Below are 16,349 nucleotides of genomic sequence, written 5' to 3'. Positions count from 1 at the left end.
CAGGATAAACAGGAAAGAGAGTATGAGACACAGTGTCCGCTGATCTCACTGAAGTAGTCACAAAATGAACACTCTAATCTCCCCTGTCTACAGGAGAGTGACACTGGAAGCTTCTCGCATTGAGACCCAGATACAATCAACAATAGGATTAGTTCGTCCCCATCGAACAATCGCGCCACAAATCCGCCAACATGCAGAATCACATTACATCTGGACACCTGCACTTTATCTCAGATTAAAAGGAATTTTCTACCGTGAAGATGTGGAAGAACACATGTCCCACGGAGAAGACAAAGGTATGAAATGTATTCACTAAAACCCCTGAATGTTCATATTATGTCTGTTCACTGACATATACTGTACACATCCAACCTACCACATGAAGTTGAAATAATATGGACAGGCAAGGGTTCGCAAGTAACTACGAGCCCAGGGATTAATGTCCACTGTATGGTGCTGGTGAAATGACTGAGGTGTCAGAGATGTTCTAATGTGGACACTCTATAGGCCAACCTGTCTGGGATACTGCAGCATGCACTCTGGCAGCCCGTTGACCAGCCTCTGCCCCCCAGACAGGGTGTCTCCGCCCCCGTTCATGTGCTGGCTGTTGGGACTGGACACCATCTGCCGGACAGAGGCGTGGTTAAGATCCACGTGGAAGTCAGACGAGATCTTCCTGCCGTTTTGGATGTCAAAAAGTGACAAGGTGACATAAAATGGCTCCACCTAAAAAAAAAAACAGTAAGAAGAATCACCATGAAGCTTGGCACATTTTCTAGACATAGTGTGATATGTTTACAGTGTTAGAAATGAACACAGGTTTAAACCAAGCATAAATACCACACATCAGTCACCCTATAGGAGGGAGGGGAGTTGGACTGACCTAGGACACGACGCTGGCCTGCAGTGTTTGTGTGTGTGTGTGTGTGTGTGTGTGTGTGTGTGTGTGACAGCAAGTATTGATTTTACATGGAGAGATATCAAGTCTGCAGTTGTAACACCAAAAGCTATGAAACCTGGCAACGTGTGAAACAAATTACTACTGCTGAACGCAACATGCCTTGAGGGCAACCTAGGTATCAGGTAAAGGTGACACCTACATTGGTAGTTGGTCCCTCCTCATTTTCGGCCACACAGCTTTGGAGGTTGAAGGACAAGTCATTGCAGTTCACCAAAATGCGCTTGCCAAACTTCTCTTCAAATGGCTTAATGTCCAGCTCCATTCCTGAGAAGTCCAGTTTCTGAGGTAGTACAAAAACAAAGAGAGTCATGGCTCTCATCCAAGCGTAAGTGAAGGCAGGGCAATTCATTTGGATTTAAATGGGGTTAAAGGGCATTAAAGGCTAAACACATCTGTACTGTTACTTTGGTAAAAAGACGGCAATAAGAGCTTTTAATTGACTGTGCTCTAGCACTTGATTATCACGCAGTCAGGTTGATTTATTGACCTGTGTGTCTGGGTCCAGCGTGAACAGCTTCAGCCTGGTCTCACTCCTCATTCTGGATTCGATGTCCCTTGCGCTCTGACAGAGAATGGAACCAAGACCAGAGTCAGCAGTTATATTCCATTTAATCAAGACACACTGCACGCAAGATGTTTCCAAGGGAGTTTTCAGTTTTTCCAAGTCCTGCAGAAGAGTGCTGAAATGTTATCTGGGTCTGCATTCTGGCTCTGGCTAGGGATTCCTTTCAGAGCAGGAAAGTGCACATAAGTGTGTCAGAGGCACAGCATGGAGCAGAAGTGTCTGTCACAATAGGTTGTCACACCTGCCTCCCCCCCATCCCATCTCCCAGGGGGCAGTCACCTCACTGCTAAGAGAGGGGACAGGGGGGTGGGGGTGAGGTGGTGGAAGTCTGGCGGACGTCAAGGTACGCAGGGGGGGTGACAGAGCCACTGACACATTGCGGCCTGGCGGTGGGGCAACAGCACAGCGAGTCATTAAGCTGCCTGTCAAATTAGTGGGCCGCAAACTAACGCTGTCACAAGACTGCCACGTCCCCTGTCCTGACAGACACGCATGGGCGCGTCTCTGTGTGACAGACAGACGGACAGGCTTTTCACAGCACAGCACATTTCCACTGGAAAGCTGCTCTGTGTTACTGATGGTCTGGCCCATAGCACACACTGAGTGAAATCACATGGAGTCATTCTCTCTCAAATAAGCTGACTTATAGGATCTTCTTCCAGACAGATTTTGAGTCTCCATTTACTTCATGTTTTGGAAGGCAAAACCAGTTAGGAACTTTATACGAAATTATTAGGAAGACAGAAGACAAGCCTCATTTTTTTTCAGAATTTAAAACTGAAGCCCTAATGAGTCTGACACACAAGCACGCAGAGCACGCTTTATGATACTAAACTGAAGTTTCTAAATGAGGATCGTGTGTATGAGGACTTGTGTAAACATGTCATCCTACGCTGAGAGGGCAAGTTCACTTTGCACTTCAGATTCTAAGGCGTATTCTAAAATAACACACAGCAGCTTGATCAGGAGATACAGTTCCAGGGCATAAGCAATGCAGAGTTTGTGTACAACTCCCAGAGGATTTCAGGGCTTAAATAACTTATACTTTGCTTGAGCAGGGGACAGGTAACAGTGCATAGTCTGTTCGTTTGCAGAAACAGGACCTACCTGAAAACTGTCTAAACTCCCAGAGGAACAGTCTCCTTTTCCCAGCTCATCATCTGTAATGAGAGAATTTCTTAAGACTCTTAAGTATATTGCACACATGCCAGAGCATTGCCCTATTTCCTCTACTAATCTAAACAGAGCATTCCAACTGTAGTTAAAGATATACTATTTACCATCTTTTTCTGTGCTCAGGGATATGGGCATTTCTTATAGGCCACATGGAAAAGCCAAGACAATTTAATTCTGCAGACTGATCACACTCCTACAAGTTGTTTTAATGCTGGACAGATTTTACAATGAAAGAAAACAGATCACAAAGGAATTTCTGCATGATATAAAATCACAGAGTCCCACAAGTGGGTTGTTATTACAGTACCTTCTTCAACAATGAATAGAAGTGCTTGTCAGATTAGACAGCAGACACACTGGCTCTTGGCTGAGAGCTCAGATCAGAGAGTAGGGGAAAATGTCTGGGTGGTCTGCAGTACCTCCGCAGCCAGACAGGGGGGTGATGAGGGGGGCTGTGAAAGACTAGAATTTGTGGCCAGTTTCCTAAATGGATTGCTGTCCTGATTAAGCGCTGTCTGATGCCACACTGACTGACAGACAGTCTCCGGAGTGCTAATGATGTGCTATCCTGTTAGACACGTCCGCAGCCAAACTGTCTTTCACCCAAACGGCCACATTAATAATGGCGCATCTTTGATCTACAGCTGTGAGGCTCTTTCAGCTGTCTGTGATTAAATACACTATACCTCTGTGTTGAACACTGAAGCATGGAGATTTTGGCATTCATTTTGTTATGTTAAAGTTTAATATGAGTCACAAAGCATAGACAAAAGGACAATAAGATCATTTAAAAGTCTAAATTTTTAAACTTAATGTTCCTGTGGATACAGGTTTTACTGTCTGCTGGGAGCTTTTCTTTTGCTGCTCACTTCTGTCCAGCCCCTGTGCGGTGGACACCTGAATGAATATTAAATTACAAAGTAAATGGAGCAGTGCACTTTCAGATCACTCTAATTCCTGCTTTCAGAGGGCAGAAGGTACTCTCTCGCCAGTGTCTACTGTTGCGGTGCCAGCAGCTCTTTCCATTACAGTATCTGGCCTTTATAGAGTATGCTCTTTACCTTCCAAATATCTCTTTCTTGCTGTATGCAATTGTGGCTAAGTTTGTCTAACATTAGCACACACACACACGTGTGCACACACACACAAACACAAACGCACTCATGCACGCACGCATGCACGCACATACTCACAAGAACATGCATACATATGCATGCTCGCACGTACCATCGTGCAGGTCCCCGTTCCTCTTCTCCTGCATGGCCATCTCGAAGCTGCTGTGGAGGATCTTGTTGAGGGTGCTGATCCACTCCTCCATCTCCACCTCGCTGTCCGCAGCCAGCAGGTACGTGCTCTTATCCTGCATCTTCAGCTCAAAGGCAAAACGACGCACCTTGTTGTTCTGCAGCCAATCAGAGCAGAGGAAGCAAAAACCCATAAAAAAACCTTGCTATGTATTTAAAATTCTGTATTAACTTTTTATAAGGCGTGTTTGGCAGGGAGAACTTTGGCAGGGAGTGATGGATCAAATGTCTGCATGGACACTGCATCTATAGTATGATGGTACAGCACATACTGTATTTTTGGCATGTAAAATGAGGAAAGCTTTGGGAGGGTAATGTTGCCGTTTAATTTCTTTTTGGAATTACAGGATACCTTTCAAGATCTGAAAACAAAATTGCAAAAGGTGAACAGCGCCGGTCCAGCGCCGGTGTTCTAAATCATCCTCCAAGGTTAACATTCAAAAAATGTCAACTCACCACAGAACAACAGTTTTTTGCAACTTCAGCCACTAGATAAACGGTGTTTGCCTGGGTGTTTTCTGTGGTTTTGGTCTAACTGAGGGGAAAAGGCCACCCATGTACATTAGTAAGTTTTTCTTTTCCCATGTGGCATTTAATGAAAAGATAAGCATCAGGACACAACACCTTCACATTTTGGTAGTGAAATGAGCAGGCAGTGACCCTAGCATGCCTGTGCCACTAATATATGTGGTATATGAGCCTTGGATAATACATTAAATTCCTGAATAAAAAAAAAATTCTGCTAGAAAAAACCGGAACACGTCCATGCCCTGAGCCACAGAGGAAACAGCAGGCCAAGGAGAGTGTGAAATGGGTTCCATGACGATAACAAAGAGAGAGAAGCAGCCAGCACTGAGGCACAGCATCATTAAAAGGATTGGGCTTAGATGAGCCAGCAGAGCAGAAGGCTAAAGTAGCAGAGCTGCACAGCCATAACTCTGCAGATGCTTCTGCCCTGAGGGGGGGTTCTCACTGCTGTTGACAACATCTTCCAAATATTTCCAATATTTCCAAAACACACAATCAGCCTTGTCTGACTGCACACACGACACTGTGCCTTTGACAGGCAGACAATCGCCACATATACTGATGCTCTTTGAGAGGGAGAGTAGCTCCATTCTTGTGTAAACCGACTCCTCTCTGTTACACATATTACCAACTACGAGGGAGAAAACGTCAGGCAACATTAAAAATGTCTAATTCATCATATCACAAGGGTAATTACAGCTGAGTGTTTTGTTTCAACCGCAGAGGAGACGATTACAATAACATGAGGGAGAGGAATTTTCATAATCCATGAAATCCATGCACCCAGCGCAGAGATCATTGCAGGAGGTGCTTCGCTGCCTCGAGAGGAAGCCAGATGGCTCCTCTCATCATGCGATCTCCAGCACCGGGGGACTGTCAATCAAAACTAAAATTAAACAGACATAAGAGCTTTCCGGTCACGTATGCACCTCCCCCTCTGACTCAGGCGGCACTTAGCGGGATGAGGCTGCTCATCACACTCTTCTGAGGAGCAGCACGTTTCTGAGGCCTCCAGCCATTGTGCTACGTGTGCTTTAACACAGCAAGGCAGCCAGGTATCCTCCCATACGGTCGTCACATTCCAGGCGACACCTACAGTAAACCTGCAGCTGACCTGTACATGTTCACCTGCCAGTGAATTACAGATGAAAATGACCTAGGAGGCTAAGTATGCTGTGCATTGATGCACTGGCTGATGTGCATTATCCTGTTTTCACTAATCAAACAAATAAACCCTGTTGACAAATGAGCCACTGAAACATTGAGGTTTACGTATCGGGATTTTATGCTCCAGCAGCTGCAGGAGGTGTGTAAATTATTCTGCTGGCCTGCGTCCACCTCGGACACCAGCCCCACGCTCTCCGCTGGCGCTGTTAAAGACCCAACTGCACAAATGAAGAAAATATGCTGACCTTGTGTTCTGCACACACAGCCCTGCTTGGGTAAAATTCATAGCTTGCGCTCCAGGATAAAAAGGGAGAAATACTGGATGCTTTCTCTTCCTTCTTCAAGGCAACCTGGGACCAAGGATGTGGTCAGGCGAAATGGCAAACAGTTCCCCTCTGGAGCTGTTGACAAATTAATTGGGTTTCCTGGGGCACCAGACCCCTCATAACTGAGAAGTGTTTTGGAAGAAGGGAACTTGAGGTTTCCAGCTGGCCAGGAAGATGTCATCCAAAGTGGGTGTGGGCATGCTGTAAGGCAGATGGGGGAGAGCTTTGGGAGGAACAGAACGTGTCGGAGGAACTGTAGTTTTGGAAGAAAATGAGGTGCAAGAATTCTGGAGGCCCCTGTGTCGTCACTCCATTTGTCATAGATTCCACAGTAAATCAACTGCAGATCCACTTCCAGGCTGGCTGTTGTGGTTTATAATTGGAGTCACACTATCTTGCCAACAAATCGTATATCTTCAGCTGCATGGGACAGAGACAGGCCACGCGTAATGAGCCCAGAGGAGGGCTGACAGTGAGGAAATGCCATGATGCGAGGCAAACTGGGTCATCCAAAGTCCTTCAGAGAAAGCTGGGAAAGCGGACCTGTGCAGATCGTCCCAAAACTAAAGTGGGACAACAGAAAATTACAGTACATATAGTGTATTCTTTTCCAGCCAGAAGAACTGAAGAGTGGGAGATAGGAAAAGACAGGAGAACAGGAGCTCATTCTGTGTGTGTAATACCAACTGATATGCAGCAAAGCAGATGTGAGTTTAAGGTCTGCAGTCACTTTGTTTTCAGCAGTAAGGAATAAACAGTAAATGATCACCAGAAAAAAGCAAAGTTAATGCTCATATGTCAATCGTTGTGTCAATAGTGTGAAGTGAATCACAACTGCACTTATAGAGGTTCCAGACTGTTGACATCCCACACATATCTGACCACTAGTCATGACTTCATGTGTGTTATGATTTGGATCAGAGATAACGAAAAATATTTATTGGCATGACAGGGCACCTAATAAGCATAATGCTGGTATTGATGCATTAATTGATGGCATCTGTACTTGCAGCACTGTAAATCTTACAATATTCTACATCCTATACTAAGTATATATGGTTGTAAAACTGCACCCAAGGATTTGTGTACAAAAACTGTCAGTTGGTGTCATATGGAGGGCTGTCAGAAATGCTACAACAGCTGTTAAAGTCTAGTCACAGATCACTTTGCAAAGTATTTGAAAGAAATCACCTGAACAACCCCCATACAGGAGTCAAGGAATATTGTTCCTTTGGGCTCTTTGGAGATCTTCTCATCCTTGTAGAAATTCAGGTTGTAGGAGCCATCTCCCAGCTGGGTGAGGTGGAAATATCTCCTCTTGAAGGACTGGGCAGCAGAATAAAATGGAAAAACAATCAACAAATTCTTTCCCTTTTACAAAATAAGGAAGAGAGAAACTGGGTCAGGATAAGGGACACTGTCGGGGGGGCAGGCTGACACAATACGGAGTTGGTTAAACAACGTGTCCTCTCTGTGTGGAACTTGGGCATAAACTGAAGTGAAAATGCTGACAAGTAACTGCCACAGAAGCCTGTCCACACCTCAGTAGTGACCGACACAGCATAGGCACAGGTGAGGAGCAACTAATGAGAGGACCAATTAAGGCACAGCCAAGGTGCTTATGCTCTATGAGAAAGCGTTACCATCATATTTATCGCTGTATTTATACCCCTTAAGGCACAGCAAGGTGCTTGTGATGTATGACATATCATCATCATCATCATATTATCATTGTCATCTTCATCATCACAGCTGCTGAAGGGTTTCCTGATGTGGGAGTGGTAGGGGAATGCTAGGTCTCTTACCCTCATGGTCACACTGATGGCACTGTTCATGTTGCCTTTGTAGAGCCAGCCCTGTTTGGTGACCCCTCCCTTCTGTGAGCCCAAAGACGCTGTGTCCTGGAAAAGCACAAAACAGTCCATAATAAGTCTGTCCACCCACCTACGTACATATGCATGCATGTGTGAACACACACGCACACACACAAACAACACACACTTGACAAGACCCCAAACATTCCATCCCCACAATGCGAGATGGTGAGGCAGGGCTGTATCCCTAACCAAAGTCTGATGGAACACTTGGCGTGCAAGGGTGGACAGGCCAACAGAATGAAGTCTCAACCTGAGACACAGGAAGCAGCAATTCCAAATCAACCTGGCCAGATAAGCATGCCCCACCCAAATACATATTATTCAGATCAATCCAGGTTTCTGCACTTTCAGTGTAAAAGTTAAACAGAAATTCAGCACTAGACATTCAATCAGCCAATAACATTTTTACCACATATGAATAAGCAGAAGTCCACACTCTGCATTCCATTGGAGTTGCATAATGGACTGCTTAAATATGTACCTCCGAGGGGAAAGGTGGATGGGCTGCAGTTGTTTTTTATCATAATTCTTTTTTTCTGTTCATTGAGATGTTTTCATGATTAAACAGCTGCAGAGTGCACTTTTATTGATTTCTGTTGACAGACAGCAGAGGTAACTTACAGCATCATAAATGGATTTTCAAGATGGAGATTATTACATGAGTCCACTCCCAAACAGTGAAAGGTTTTTGGGGCATTTGTGAAGTGTATAATATTTTTAGCGTATCCTATACCCAACCGCATCATGTCTGGATACTTTCATAGCCCTGCCTCCCCTCATCACTCCTTCCTCAGCAAAAACTAGTCCCTGGAGATCCGCTCAACTTATGCATGTTTGTCTTCAGTGAACCATAACACTCCCCACCCTGTTTCCAGGCAACAGCAAGATCAATGGCTCCCCAAATTCCAGTGTTTTCTCAACTATTTGCAGAGTTAATCTGCAATGGGGCACCCCTTTTCGAACAGCTGTTGTGGGTTTTAATTTCCTGCAAGTAGTTTTCACGGATCTTAAATCTTAAACATAACAGTGCAAATCACAGCTTATCAACTACACTTTGTTAATGTACACATAGGCCACATAGTACAATAATGTCTTCTAAATGCACAGGAAGAGATGGATGTGTTTCTGGTTGAGAGAATTAAGGTTTATTAGGAAGAAAGGCTGCTCTCATCTGCCTTCAGCTTGATCAAAGTCACTCTTCAGTGTAAGGGCACAGTTTCTTTGGTGTGTCTCCAGTGCACATTCATTTTGAGTAAATCAAGTGCACTGAAAGGAGGTGTGGGAGGTCTTTCCTGGGTAGACCTCTCAGCAAGTGGTCTGGCAAAGAACTCATCAGGGCCGTGGATGGAACTTTGCACTGTCCATGGGGCTCCACAGGTTGGACAGGGCCAAGCCTAGCCTGTGTGAGAGGGCCCCAGCGTCCTGTGTGAGAGGGCCCCAGCGTCCTGTGTGAGAGGGCCCCAGCAGGCTGTGTGAGACCTCAGGGCACAGTGTGAGAGGGCCCTATCGGGCTGTGTGAGAGGGCCCCAGCAGGCTGTGTGAGACCTCAGGGCACAGTGTGAGAGGGCCCTATCGGGCTGTGTGAGAGGGCCCTAGCAGGCTGTGTGAGACCTCAGGGCACAGTGTGAGAGGGCCCTAGCAGGCTGTGTGAGACCTCAGGGCACAGTGTGAGAGGGCCCTAGCAGGCTGTGTGAGACCTCAGGGCACAGTGTGAGAGCGCCCTAGCAGGCTGTGTGAGAGGGCCCCAGCGTACACACTTCCTAGCCTGCATTATCTCCAGCTGCAGCTGCGTAGCAGCGTGTGGAGCACAGCATCTCCACAGTCTCTCTGCACCAGCCTGACTCCACGACCGAGTTTACAGCAGTCGATCCCATGACCTCCCCAGCACACCATCCTGGATGGCCTTTCCAAGGGCAATAAAGCCTCAATCAGGCGGTTAACAGACTGCGTGTCCATATCCAGTTGAGCAATCCCCATGCAACTAATTAGCCAGTCCTGCTAGACTGTCTAGCACAAATAAACAGTAAGTGCCAGCCCTTGGGCTTCAGATGTACTTTGATGCCTTGACCACTACTGTGAGGTCAGGTGATACATGAGAAACAGAACCCCTGCCCCACTCAGGAAAGGCCGGGGATAGTGATGAATTTGCACCGCATACTCCACAGTTTATCGATTCATTTCTTCAGATTCATCTCTGATACCAGAGCACTTCAACTATCTGAATTACAACTATAACAGCAAAGCAAAATCAGTCCCCACTCAGAAGTAACTGACACTGGGTAGATTGTTAGACTTCAGACATACTGTAGTGGCAGTCAGAAAAGTGGAAGAAATCCTGTTGGGAAACAAGATACTTCTGGCCCGGTTCTGCCGTTTCTTGGAAAGCAGTCTAGCAAGGCCTGTAGAATGGCAGCTTCATTAATACAGTCAGTGAGTGGATTATCATTTATTCAGTGTCCCAGACATATTTACAGAGGAATGGTAGTAAACTGAAACACAGCTGCTTTATGAGTCAAATGAAGAGAAGGTCGAGCAAAATTAGGGCAGGGGTTGCGCCTGCAATCCAACCGTTACAATAAAGGATGACTGAATTACAACCTTATTCATAATCTAAACATCAAATAAAAGTTTAGCTTCCACCTTACAAAAAGGTCAGCAAACATTTTATTGAAACATGATTCGCTGGTTGGTCAAATCACCATATGTCAAAAACAAACTCACTCAAGCCTTTATTTAGCAAGTGTCAGTTAACTGGTAGTGATACGTAAATATTACAACATGGACACTCCAGTGAGGGAATATAAGCACAAACCACTTTAAAAAGTGTGTTGATTCAACTTTACTCTTAAATCTGTGAAAAGGGACTTATGATGAAGAGTGTTGCACATGTTTACTTTAGACACTCCTCTGATGTCAAAAGGCTGAAAGGACCAAGGGAATTTTTTATTTTTATTATGCAGGACTGACTCTGTCATGGGCAAACTTCCTATCCAATAACCAAATCTCTCCCCACAAAAACCTGCAAAAGCAGCTCAGTCAAAGCATTTATCATCGAGAACCTTTCCCCCCAAACCCCCAGCATGAGGGATCTGTCAGTGACTTGCTTGTGTGGAATGCAGGCAGGAGGCTGGGGGGTTACTTTGCGACGCGCTCACCTCGTCTTTGTCAACATCTTCATCCACCTCAAACACATGGGCCGCCAGCTTGTCCGGCCGGGAAACCTTACTGCAAAACAAGAGTGAGGATTTATCACAGAATGTTTCAGTGAAGAAAGTCGAACTGATCCCAAGACATCTTTAAAGGTTTAGTGTGATGGTGAGCTGATACATCTTACAGGAAGGCCAATAGCACTCTCTTGTTTAGATGTGTGTGGTACATAGCACCTCACTCCCACAGCTTGCTTTACAGCACTTGTACCTTTTCACAGATCATGTTTGCAGCCGTGTACACCTCTTTCAAAATTATGGCTCTTACAGAAAAAGGCCTTTGAAAGCCTGTTCTTGTAAAACCAGTAAAAAGCAAGCTGGTTTGTGCCTTCTTGTTGGTGTGCCAGAACAGGAATCTTTTTCGAAATGCAATTTCTACGTTTTCCTTCAGCAGACTATCAATGAGACAGACACAGATGAAAAGCAAGTAAAGTAACTCAGGTGCAAATATCAGCATGAAGGGCCACTCTTTTTCCAGAAGACCAAAACAAATCACTAAAATCAAGGGCAGGTCTCAAAGGTCAATGGTTAATCACTTCATGTAACTGATCTCCTCCATTGTGAAATTGAACATCTGGAGAGCATTCATCAGCGTTGAAGGTGGGACTGTTGACACAAGGACAGTGCTGAGAATCATGGGGCTTTCCCAAAGTACTGTCATTACACTACGCTCAATCATCACACTTCCAGGAATAGCCCAGACTAGTAAGAAAGGAGGCAGGACTCGATTGTTGTTGTGGCTCAAGGCAGAAACGCATTTCCTTATTTGGTCACCATGTTAACATCTCTCTGAAAGTTGACAGGTAAAATGGTAGCAGTCAAAAGCAAAGTGACATAAGATCAGTGTTTCTGGCACCTAGACTGCATTGTATACATGCACAGACAAGTCATACAGCATTATCTCTCCTAGAGATAGAACAAAATCACACCCCTCTTCACACTTTATTATTACTGGATTATCAGACACACAACAATAACACTATTAAGAGCAAAAGGCTTACTTTGGAAGCTGTCGGAAGTCTCCCGAGTAATCCTCATACTTGTAATTAACAACGTGCCAGTCGGAGTTGTAAGTCTTGATGCACTGCAAAGAAACAGCAGATTGATGCTCTTTGTACAAGTCCTGAGCAAACAGATGTTCCACATTTACACTCAGGAAAGTCTGGATTAGCCTCACTCCAGGGAGATGAAAGATGAATCTACATTTTACACATGTGTGGAAAAAGCGTGCACGCGCATGTGCACGGACACACACATGCACAGACACATACAGACATACCATACACACATGCAGATGCTCCTGCATGCGCACACACTCACAGGCACACACAGAATTTTGCTTATTTTATTTTAAATACATTTCAAATGGCCATTTACTAAGTATTCCTGGAGGATTCATGTCTCATTCAAAGTGTATGATTAAGAACAGAAAGAAACTTTCAGATAGAAATCCTTATTCAGCACTTCCTTCATTTGCCCTTCCAATCAGATTACAGAATATACAGGAAGAGGAAGGGGGATCAAAGCGAATCTTCATCTTTAATGGTTACAGTGGTTGCCAGAAATTAAAACTCCCTGTGGATTTGAATAAAAGTCAATAGTGAAGCACAAATCCTCTGGGAGATATCATTTTCAAATTCAGTGAGTTTAAAATTGCAATTTATGGGGATAAAATGAAATAGCATGTTGCAGTGCCCTGCATATACGTCTAATGTTTGTATAAATACCTCTAACACACTAAGATTAATCCATATACAAAGTTCTCCTATTTTATTGTCTGCACTGAAGACCATTACTAGTCCTTCACATTTTCAGTTAGGATCTGAGCAGGTAATTACCACTAAATAGATAGTATAAGGCCCAAACATTACTGTGCTCTTGAGATAACTTATTCTATGAGACAAAGTCCATATTTTGTTTTGGCTGGATCTGGTCTTTCCGGGGCCCAGATAACATCACATTTATTTCTGTGCATTTTGGATGTGAATGTGAGGGGGGTACTTCCACATGTCATTATGAGCTGTCCTAGCTGTTTGAAGCAGCAGAAAGGAAAAGTTAACTTGACAGAAAAACCCCTTCAGGAGAGCTACACATTGGCAAAAGCTAGTTTCTAGCATTGACAGCTGCAGAGAAGTGCCCTTCTCCTTGTCATGGACTGTAATGTCATGGACTTTATTGTGGCCATAGACACTCCAATCTGTCCTCAACACATGCTTTCAGCTGATCAGTATAAGTTCAGTGCAGGAGCCCTTTCTGTGTCATGACATAGAAATGCATTCCCATAGCAGAAAAAGACCACTATGCTGTGGAAAATATATAGACAGTTAGAATGTGCAGTGTGGATCTGCCATTTCTACAGGGAATCCAAAATGAAGAACAGACTAGAACACTGACCATTCTATTGCTGTTGTGCTATCGCTCCCTCAGTTTTTGTCAACTGGCAGAGGCATGATGGGAAGTGATACTCCTGTCAGATGAACGTTACGGAAACTCTTGCCTACCTGGGGCCTCTAGTTAGTCTGACGGCAGCATATGGTGGCCTTAACTTTGAATAATGCAATTAAACAAATGCTGCATTTTTCATTTCTTTTTTAATAATGCAAGTTTGGAAGACAGTGAAATGAAAAAAATGTGTTGTGCAAGAAATGAAAGAAAAATGCTTCACTTTAAAAAAAAGTTTAGGAATATATCGAATGCAGTTAGTCTGAATAGCCCCCTGACAGATTTACCTCATCAAAAGACATATTTAAACACAGATGGTGGTAGAGCCACAATGCACCCCAGTCTAAACCAATCACATATCGGCTTTAACTCTGAGTCATATTCTTAAAATGGCACAGAATCCATATTAAAAATAATAATGTAAATGATAGGTCTGAAATGAAACATCATTTTTCTGTAAGCTAAAAGCTGTATTTAATGTAGCAAACACCTGTTATGCCTGGTTTCGCAATAGTAGAAATGCAGACGTTACATTATGTACTGTGGGCACTGGGCACAGACTGCAGTCACCGTACCCAATATACTGCTAATGAATTTCAAAGAGCTGAACTGCAAAAGACATTGTAGCTTGAGGCTCACATTGTTCTAGTCTGGGATTTAACAATGAAATCTGGGCTAGACTTTTCTAGTGGGGATTGTGAAGGGAGTCATTTTAAGGATGTAATTCTATTGCTTATATCTGGGGGACTCCATAAACGTGGACACATTTAAAGAACATGAAAATGCACATACTTACCTGGATGGCCTCCAATAATGACCTAATACTCTGTAAGGAACTGTAAGTCCTCATCTTTAATTTTCAGAAAAACAAGAAAGGCCTCTCACCACAAAGCATGGCACGGTTATAACAGCAGCTCAGCCTGGCCAGTTTCCCACTACAAGAACAGAAATCTTCAGAGTCCCCACTATGCGGCTGCCAGGCCAGAGGAACTGTGTGAGCAATGGCATTCTGCTCTAAATCTAAGCACTCTGCACTGGCTGGTTCACTGGCATAAAATGGTGTTCACTCAGTTTTTAGGAGGAGCACTCAGGTCTCAGTAAAACCCACAAACTTCGCATGTGGACCATTCATAACAGAGAAGTCTGCTTTGGTCCTGGTGAGAAAGGAAGGGACATACTTCTTGGACGAAGAGACTATGTGCCTCCTTCTCTGCGTTCTCAGGCACGGAAGGGTAGAGCGTCCTTCCTTGGCGTCGAAGCGTAGATATCTGTAGGGAAGACGACTGAAATCAACATCACAGCACAGTGACTGGCTCCACATTGTTATGGGTCACACGCAAAACTTTATTTCCACTTACCACACCCTGCACAGGAACTCACTCTCTGATCAACACAGCACAATATTTGTTTTATCTGTAATCTGTCCAAGGTTAGCTTGGTTTGAAACCACCGCGCAGGAATGACAATATGCTTTGTTAGATACATCATATTCTTAAAGGACGGGAGACAGATCTTGTTATTCGTGGAATGAGCTCAGCTGTGTGTTCAGTTCTGTGCACCAGCTACAGTCTTGCAGGAAACAAAAACTACATCTACTGTACAACGAGAGCTTCAAAAGCATCTTTCACACATCACAAAGTCTAGTGGAACCTTCCACCTGGCCAGATCTCATTTGAGGACAGAGGCAGTTGAAAACAGAATTAAGGCCTTACATAAGACACACCATTAAACAAGAACCAGTCCTGTCCAGTAATTATCTGAAGGCTGTGTATGCTCAGCTGGCCGTGATTTCACAGAGTGCTCCTCAAAATATTATTCCGTTCGTGCGAATCAACTTCGATCCTCAGGGGTTGGGGAGGCCAGCGGGTGAGACAGGACGCTCCTCCGCATCTTTCAGCACACCCAGGTTCTGGCAACCCGCCACCCGGCACAGGGGGCTGCACACCAGCTGGACACACTGTTTCTGAGAGGACTTAGAAACTCTCACCATGGTCTCTCATGAAATGCGTTGGCTTTACTTGGAAAGATAGCAGAAACAGGTGAGAAGGTGGGTTGATGAGTGACAGAATATATAGTCCTTGAGAGTGACTTTACAATACTGACGCAACTTAAGTGCAATCTTAGGCCACTGTAGATGGCTAAGTGCAACTATGAGTATCATCGATCCTCACTGGTCAGATCATTTGAAGTCTCTCTTCCCATTTCATCAGATGATTCAATGCCTGTTTTGCTTTCCCATTTCTGACCACAGAAAAAAACAGGCAAGGTAAAACACATGCTAAAATACACATACTAAAATGAGGTGGCGTTTGCCTCCTGAGCAAGCCTGAGGATGAGGATTCATTCATGTGTTCAACACCTTCACTCAGCTATAAACAACAGCTGACTCCCAGTCAACGGTCATCTTTTATCTCCATTAGCGCCTGTGTTCATTCATTTCCACTCAACTGGCCCTCATCAAGGTCCCACCAGACACAGCTCCCTAGCCTATCACGCATACATTGTCACCAGAGTCTCATATTCACTACATAGCATTCTAAACTGTATCTCCCTGGGGCATTGACATCAGGGAATTTGAGCATGGTATGATAAGTTATGGTAAAAAAATCCTCCTGTAACGTCTTTATGGTGATTACAGGCATTAATTAAATATGTGAATTTTTAAGGAAATGTGTCCTGTCTTGATGTGAAATATCTTGGTATGTGATTGCCTATTAACTTAGGTAAGTCTTTGTATACAAACTCTGCACATTGTGTACAAATTCTACTCAAAATGTTGTGTTTTGTGCATACAAGT

At 44.3% G+C, this 16,349-nt stretch overlaps 1 protein-coding gene across 4 annotated transcripts in view; it reads right to left on the bottom strand.

Annotated features, from left to right (window-relative positions):
- LOC118789496 (dedicator of cytokinesis protein 9-like) overlaps positions 1-16,349 on the bottom strand; it is a 58,553-nt gene that overhangs the window by 31,032 nt on the left and 11,172 nt on the right. For all 4 annotated transcript variants that reach the window (XM_036545951.1, XM_036545948.1, XM_036545949.1 and 1 more), the window contains exons 3-12: positions 14,731-14,820; positions 12,112-12,194; positions 11,060-11,129; positions 7,833-7,928; positions 7,219-7,353; positions 3,930-4,104; positions 2,634-2,686; positions 1,449-1,523; positions 1,101-1,241; positions 514-726 (exon numbers count right to left, since the gene is read on the bottom strand). In XM_036545951.1, coding sequence (XP_036401844.1) covers positions 514-726; positions 1,101-1,241; positions 1,449-1,523; positions 2,634-2,686; positions 3,930-4,104; positions 7,219-7,353; positions 7,833-7,928; positions 11,060-11,129; positions 12,112-12,194; positions 14,731-14,820 — 1,131 coding nt within the window. The remainder of the gene's footprint in view (positions 1-513; positions 727-1,100; positions 1,242-1,448; positions 1,524-2,633; positions 2,687-3,929; positions 4,105-7,218; positions 7,354-7,832; positions 7,929-11,059; positions 11,130-12,111; positions 12,195-14,730; positions 14,821-16,349) is intronic.

The sequence above is a fragment of the Megalops cyprinoides genome, chromosome 14 (genome assembly GCF_013368585.1).
Source record: "Megalops cyprinoides isolate fMegCyp1 chromosome 14, fMegCyp1.pri, whole genome shotgun sequence".
Taxonomy (NCBI): domain Eukaryota; kingdom Metazoa; phylum Chordata; class Actinopteri; order Elopiformes; family Megalopidae; genus Megalops; species Megalops cyprinoides.
Note: the sequence above shows the minus strand (reverse complement) of the source record. Positions and strands in the feature narration are given on the sequence as shown.